The sequence below is a fragment of the Monopterus albus genome, unplaced genomic scaffold (assembly GCF_001952655.1).
Source record: "Monopterus albus unplaced genomic scaffold, M_albus_1.0 scaffold364.1, whole genome shotgun sequence".
Taxonomy (NCBI): Eukaryota; Metazoa; Chordata; class Actinopteri; order Synbranchiformes; family Synbranchidae; genus Monopterus; species Monopterus albus.
In genome coordinates, this window is record NW_018128244.1 from 53,057 (window position 1) to 60,759 (window position 7,703).

The window sequence follows — 7,703 nt, forward strand, 5'->3', positions numbered from 1 at the left end:
CAAAAACCTAATTTTCTCTAAAACCTGTTGATTTAAAAAACGTTTGAATATTCTTTTGTCACTGTTGTTAACAACAATTTGTGAAGGCTAACAATCTCTAGCACTGTTATTAGTATCTAATGATCAAGTAACCGGACCTGACCAATACATACCATTGAAGGTTTCTGTGAATGATCCAATTGTTGACTAACAAATTTAGATTCAGTGTAAACACGCTGTAGTTGCTCTGATACACAAACCGCCTCAGAAAGTGGATCACCATCTGATACAGACCTGGACTTAAACGGGCCAAGGTGGGCTACAGAGCGTGGACTTTGATCCATCCCATTCCGTGACACAGGGAATTAAAAAAAGATGTATCAAATGGTCGGTGAATGAAGCCAAAATAAATTGTGGCCTCCAGTAGGTCTGGTGGTGATCCAGCTTTGCAACACTCCAAAGTGTATTATAATGGACTACAATGTATTTCCCAGACCCGAACTGACCCGGCCCGGTCCACAGACACTAAACAACAGTACTCACCGGAGAGCCCCCCTCCGCGGCCGTGTCCTCGTCTCCTCTGCAAGACGAAGAAGGGATTGGCCCGCTCAGAGACCCACAGAGCCCCAGCCAGCAGCACCTCCTCTGGGTGAATCCACATCTCAGCTGCTGCGTCTCACCGTCCACCGGGAAACACCGGAACAAAGGACGGGCTATGGGTGGATGGCTCTGTATAATTTAGACACACCGAGTTGATGTTGTTTCCACTCAGTCTGATGACTGCATCACTTCCTAGTTTGAGTCGACAGGCCACGCCCCCTGCGCACGTTGCGTCATTACATCACGAACGGAGGAGAAAAACGGCAAAAGCTGATTGCATTCATAGTCTGATTATTAACGTTTGTAAAGTAATTATTTACGTTTACAAACTGTTAACATTTTTAAAAAATTGATATTTTAAGCGTATTATTAGCATTTATAAACTGATTATTAACTTTCCTAACTGGCTGATTGAACATGTAGGTTATCATGAACCTCTTGTCACTGACAGAAAATCCTTCTCATTTAACTTATTACAGCTAGTCATGTTATTTAATTCACATAGTCACTGCTGGAAACCTGGTCAGTACAGATTATCTAGTGACCGTTATAGAGTGTGAATGATGTGTATTGAGCATTATGATGAGGGGTCAAAGGCCAAAGTGTTTATTTATCATATGCACAGTTAGGAAACATGTTTCCCTGTACAATGAAATTCTTACTTTGCTGTCCACATGAATGCCACAAAATACAAGTGAAATATAAAGTTAAATATAAAATAGATGAGCAATAACACAAATCTAAATAGGCAGTAAAATCACAAATCTAAGGCACTTTAAATCAGCAAGTGAAGGGAGCAAATAAAAATACAAGAACACATATATATAGAGAGAGAATATATGCTACGTGGGAGCCGTGGAGTGTAAATACTCAGCAGTGGGTGTGCAATTGTGCATGTGCAAAATGAGTATGTAAACAGTACAGATGGAATTACATGAGGTACACCCTGAGTCAGCTGTTTAGGAGTCTGATGGCAGAGGGAAAGAAAGAGTTTTTCAGTCTAGAAGTCCTGCATTTCACACTTCTGAGCCTCCGACCGGAGGGTAGGGGTATAAACAGTCCGTGCTGGGGGTGGGTGGGGTCCTTGAGGATGGAGGCAGCTTTCCTACACACCCTGCAGTGGTAAATGCTCTGCAGAGAGGGCAGTGGAGTCCTGGTGGAGTCCGTTAACTTTAAGATGATGTTGTCTTTGTGGGAGGCGACACAGTCGTGGGTGAACAGGGTGTAGAGGATGGGACTGAGGACACATCCCTGTGAGGTGCCAGTGTTCGTAACAATGCTGGCTGAAGTCCTATTGCCAATCCTGACAGTCTGGGGCCTGCCAGTCAGAAAGTCCAGGAGCCAGTCACAGAGGGTGGAGTGCAGAGCCAATGTGGACAGGGAGAATGGTATCTCGCTTTCATATATACCGAAAGTGTATGATGAAAGTGACAATAAATTATTGAATTGAATTTCATCATCCAGTACTACACGTGTACATGTATAACATTGGGCGTCGATATGTGTCACATGTAGACCTATATGTTCATTAGGCCTATGTGCAGCATATATTTATATATGTAGGCTACTGTAGGGTTAGGGGTTATACTGTATGTAGCCTACCCAGTATATTTGTATTGGGGTTCACTCCCCTGACAACCAGGGGCACATGTTTCTGTAATCACTGTAATCAGGTTCAGGCGTTAACTTCTGCTGAGTATTGTTTAGTTATGTTAAATATGAACAATTATGTGCAGTAAGTACATATTTCCTATTTTCAGTGTGCAATTATTTATGTGACTGAACTATCATACATTTCAATGACAGACATTAAAATGTATGTTTGTGTATAAACATACTGAACGGTGGAGGAAACGGAATCTGTCAGGAGGTGAAATAAATGGAGACTGCATGTTAAAGGCAATAATGACAATTTAATGACATTTAATGCTGAGGCAGTAAAGACAATGAACTGAAATACCACATATAGCTCCTCCACCATCATCATCGTCATCAGTAGCACGGGACAGGACAGACAGAGACAGAAGCTGATCATCCTATAGGACATCTTCAGGTCACTTCAAAGATAATATTGATTGATTGATCAGGTTATAGATTGTATAATGCTGTTTATATACCAAAGCCCATCGCTGGGGCTGATTATTATTCAGAAGCTGTTTAATACATTTTAAAGGAGCAGTCCGTCACTTCAAAAAACCCTCTCTCTCTCTCTCTCTGCTGCTGGACATAAAGAAAACGTGTCAGTAGTCCTGGACTCGCAGGGCTCCCGCTGCAGACCTTAGTCCTAATCAGGACTCACCAGGTCTGTGTTTCAGTACTGTTAACATAATGTTGTTGGTCTGGTGATAGCTGAGGGACAATCCTGGAACCTAACTTATTATTTCTTGTTACCTGTCAAATAAAATCCCCTGTTAAATCAAAGTTTACCTGAGTGACTTTACTTGGCATGGAGGTGATGTCACTCTGCTGGACAACTGACATAGGATGGCCTTTATTTGAAAAAATTACACAATCTTACTGATGTTTATTGTGATGATCAACACTGATAAATCAACAATGGTTAAATAATTGGAATATTTACTTTAAATGTTTTTTTTACATTTCACTCATCAGTTAAAAACTGTGCAACCTGATGAAGCCAGCTTGAGCTTGAGTGATGTTTGAAATACTGACTGAACAACAAACTGTTGATTACTTTAATCAATCAATCTATCCCTTCAGTTATATGGTTTTTTAAAAATGTATAAGATATTCTGAAATGCTGGACTGCTCCTTTAAATCTAATCACTTTTTTTACATAGACATTTTTTTTTGCTGTAGGGGATTTAACACTGTTAAAGTTCACCATTGTTTCCTCCAGAGGATCAGGGTCCAAGTCCAGGTCCTCCTCTGGTACCATTCTGATGATAAGAGGGACGAATCTGCTAGTCAGTATTTACAGGCAGAGTTCTTATCCAGGTTCAGCTCTTGCAACAGAACCCAGACTCTGACTGCAGTCCAGAAGAGTCTGTTAATGATGCAACCAGCAGTCAGCCAGGGTCAGTTTGGCTCCAGATGTTTTTGAGCTGCTGTTGATTTGGGTTACTCAGCTGAATGCAAACCATCAGGAAACACTGACACAAACCTTTTCTGGGTCTGGGTTCTCTAGATCCTCTCTAGGTTCTGGTCCTGATGTTGTCAGGTCCATTCAAATGTAGGTAAGACAGTATCAGGTACAGGTCTTTGGACTCATTTTGCATAAACATAGAAACACTTTAAAACCTCAAGAACTGTTTTGAGGAACCAGAAAGCTTTGTAAGACCCATAAAACAACTTGAGTTCTGAAATGTTTCTCAAAGCTCAGAAACATTTCCAGGAACACATGGAACTGATTATAGGAAACTCAAAAGAAGAACCATTTTAAACATCTTTTTACCATGCCTAAAAATCTTTTTAGGCATGCAAGAACCTTTGCATGAACATATTAGAGACTCCATTTTTTTCCAGGAAGCCCTTGTAGGATCCAATTAACCTTTTTCGCAGCTTTCCAAAAAACATTATGGAATTCAGGAATATCTTAACCAGGAACCCAGGAAAGTTTTAGGATCTCTGAAATTTTTTTCCAGGAACCTGAGAACTTGTTAACTTGGTAACTTTTTAAATATACTCTTTAAGCACTCAGAGTATTTCCAGGAAATACTGTAGGAATCCAGTACATTTTTGGAGCCTTTTAGGCATCCAATGACCTTGTTAGAATCTCAGGAACTGTTACAGATACCTTTTAATGAACAGCCTTTTCAAAAATACCCCCCCTCCTCCAGTAACCATTTAAGAAACTCATGAGGTTTTCAAATACTTTTTGGGGGAGGTTTTCAAGTACTTTTTAGCTTCCAATAGTAAACTTACAGGAACCTTTTTAGGAACTATTCCAGAGCACATGAGTATTTTTAGGAACTAAGGAACTTTTCCAGGAACCCTTAAATGTTTTCTAGGAACCCATCAACAAAATCATCTCCAGGTCTACCAATAAAACCTAATTCAGGTTCTGGTTCCTGGGCCAAAGGAGGTTCTAGAGTCCAGTTTGTTTTGTCTGAAAATGTCACTTTAACAATTTCCACACTGCTTCCTCAGGTTTTTTTTTTTTTTGTATTTTGGGAAAAATAGGAACATTAGAGTGACAAAATAACCAGTCTAAACTGAGACTAGGATCCAAATGTGGAGCTAGACCAGTCCACCTTCAGCCTGAATAACCTTGATGGCATAAAAGACTAAAGGTCTACTCAGGCTGTCATTATCAAACCCCTTCCTGAACAGGAAACCTCTAAGAAGACTTCCTGTATCCATAAAAGGCTGTCATAACGTGGGGGGTCATAACAGTGATGACAAGCATCAGGATTTGTTGTCATCAAAGAGGTCGAGTGAGGCCTGGATGTCCGTCAGCTCCATCTCACAGACAACGCTGCGTGGAGGCATAGAGTTCCGGTTGAAGAAGTGACCACCACCTAAAGAGGTAACATACAAGAACTCTAATTTCTCACATAATTAAAAATACTGAATATTAGCTGTATTTGTTAAAAAACAATGTCACATCACCTCTGTATGTGAACTCTGAACAACTTTATTCAGTGTAAAACTGTTCTACGTCATCATAAATCTGCTCTACAAAATTGAAAGTTGCTCTACGACAGCATAAAGTACTGTATATGTTGCCTGTAAAATTTTGTTGCAGTTACAATAAGTGTTGACATCTTTTTCAAACCCTGTTCATAGTCTTGGGTTTATTGTATTGTAACCATAGACTGTATATGCCAGGTCTGCCCGGTGCTACCTGCCTCTCTTCCCCTTTCTCTCTCCCGCTCTCTCATCCCATAGGCTCAGCGACACAGGTGAGAAGCATTCACCTGTTAATTCTCTCCCTGGTGTGGTGCACAGCTTAAGCACATCCCCTAATTACAAAGCTTTCCTACTTAAAGCCCTGGCAGACTATGTTAACGGTGACTTAACAATTTGGATAGTAACAGTGACACTGACGGCGATCTTCCCTGCCATGCTAGCCCGACGGTGATCTCCCCTGCCGTGATTACCTCTGGGTTACCTGACAGCGATCGCTACTATGCTTCTCTGATGGCAATTGCTACACCTGCCCTGTCCTCTGGTTCCTGTTCCCCTCCTGTCATCTCAAATGCTGCCAGCTCTCCGTCCTGTATCCTAGTTACTGCTGCTCACCTGTCTACTTACCTGCCGGTCCTGGTCTTCTCAGCCTCCACTGCTCAACTATGGTTTGGACCACGTATAACTCATTGACTTTGTCCTCCTAAGCTCCATGTACATTGTAATAAAGACACTTACTGACTAGCACCTGAGTTTGCACCTTGAGTCCTCATTCTCTCTCTCTGTCTCTCACCCCCTGGTGAGGGACACCCCTACTGTAACAGTATATATAGATGGACAACATGACAGCTTCCACAAGTGTTAGCATGTTAGTGGATGGGACATGAGCCAATCTAAAAACTCATCAAAAAGATTTCCCACAGGTGACTTCTCTCATTTTAGGTAAATATTATCACACTGATTTGTGTACAAGTGGTCATGTTTCGGTAGGTTTGTTTTAAGTTATTTGATGATACAAAAAAAGGTGTATTTCAAATCACTGGCAGTTTTGATTGATGGCTTGTCACCGTGGCGCCAACTCTGGTTGCTACCACATAGAATCTAGTTGTAAAATACATCAGAAAAGCAAAATGGCCACCGTCGTATTCGGGGGCCTCACATTTGTATAGTGGCAGGAAGTGATGTGTTGTCAAATTGACATAGTCTGTGGCTGTGCCGTATTATGCTGCATTCTTACTGGTCACGGAGAAGGTGATGTCAGCAGGTGTTTGGGGTGTGGCCTCAGGGTGGGGTGGACTGAGTGGCTCCAGGCTGATGGACGGATGGTTGTTGTCACTCAGCGGTGCCCTCTGGCTGCTGGACGCCTGACTGACACCCAGACGCTCCACGTCCAGCACCACGCTATCCACACAGGGAAGACTGGTCTGAGGACACACATAGATATTACCAGACCGAATCCCACACCTGGTGTGTACCTCTTTACATCAGCAGTGACTTACCATGATGCCAAGAGCTTTGAGGATATTGAGTTTACACATTGGACAGGTGCAGTGCTCGTTCAGCCAGGGGTCCACACACACCTTATGGAAGACATGTCTGCGGAGTCACAGAGACATGTTTTATCTGGTCATAGCTTACTTTTTCATCAGAACTGACAGGACTGAGAATCACCATGATATAAACCTATATTCACTTAGGAAAATATCCAGCATATGGTTACAGTATGAGAACCCTGTGGAACCAGTCTCTGGTGTTTTCAGACTCACTTGCAGGGGAGAATTCGAACCACATCATTCAGCTGGTAAGCTTCAATACACACCGCACAGTGGTTAAAGTCTGGATCAGTTTCCTACAACACACACCAGAAAGACACACAATAATCAGACACAGGAAACACACTAAAGAAAACATCTTAAAGTGACAGCTAAACAGGAAATTGCTCAACAACTTTACAAAAATGATTTCATTTTCATTCAGTCTCTGTGGTGCTTCTGAGTCTCTGGATCATGAATCTAATCAAATACTATTACTCTGTTTTTGTGTATTGTGGTTTTAATGCTTTGGTGCCTTTATGTAACTTTTTTTTTTAACTAAATGTTCTTTCTGGCTTTTGACTCCTTACCTGACTCCAAACGAGTGCTGCAGAAAAATTCCTATATGCCTCGACTGTCTGTTTATGCATAAATGGCAAATAAAAATCTTGAATCTTGAGGAGGCTGCTGGAGAAGCTGTAACTTTTGACGGACTGCTGTTTCCTGCGGTAAACCGTATTCATTTCCTGTTTTCTGTATTTGCACAGCGTTGTGCTTGCTTCCAGATTGTTTAGGAATTAAACTCACTATTTTCTAGGTTCATCTGAATTTTTGAGTGACAACATACGCTTGCACCACTTAAAGCACTTGTTTTGCAGAAGTTCTTGCTAACTACCAAATTTAACTTGCTACTTTAGGTCGGCTAGTTTAGAAGCTAGCTAAGCTAGTAGCTTAATCGAGAGCAATGGCTTCCCCCTCTTCCTCTCCTCCTTTCTCTTGCTC

General features: G+C 41.6%; 2 protein-coding genes across 7 annotated transcripts in view; both read right to left on the bottom strand.

Annotated features, from left to right (window-relative positions):
• The window catches only part of tbc1d9b (TBC1 domain family member 9b), a 30,936-nt gene extending 30,122 nt beyond the window's left edge, over positions 1 to 814 (bottom strand). For all 4 annotated transcript variants that reach the window (XR_002273571.1, XR_002273570.1, XM_020585405.1 and 1 more), the window contains exon 1: positions 523 to 814. Coding sequence is in view for 2 of the 4 variants with exons in the window: in XM_020585405.1 (XP_020441061.1) it covers positions 523 to 640 (118 nt within the window). In the remaining 2 variants the exon portion in view is untranslated. The remainder of the gene's footprint in view (positions 1 to 522) is intronic.
• A 3,438-nt stretch (positions 815 to 4,252) lies between these two features.
• rnf130 (ring finger protein 130) overlaps positions 4,253 to 7,703 on the bottom strand; it is a 61,324-nt gene continuing 57,873 nt past the window's right edge. For 2 of the 3 annotated variants that reach the window (XM_020585412.1, XM_020585411.1), the window contains exons 6-9: positions 6,936 to 7,018; positions 6,669 to 6,765; positions 6,407 to 6,593; positions 4,253 to 5,060 (exon numbers count right to left, since the gene is read on the bottom strand). In XM_020585412.1, coding sequence (XP_020441068.1) covers positions 4,948 to 5,060; positions 6,407 to 6,593; positions 6,669 to 6,765; positions 6,936 to 7,018 — 480 coding nt within the window. In that variant the 3' untranslated portion in view covers positions 4,253 to 4,947. Of the gene's footprint in view, positions 5,061 to 6,406; positions 6,594 to 6,668; positions 6,766 to 6,935; positions 7,019 to 7,703 lie in introns of those variants that run through there. The other variant, XM_020585413.1, reaches the window with a different exon arrangement.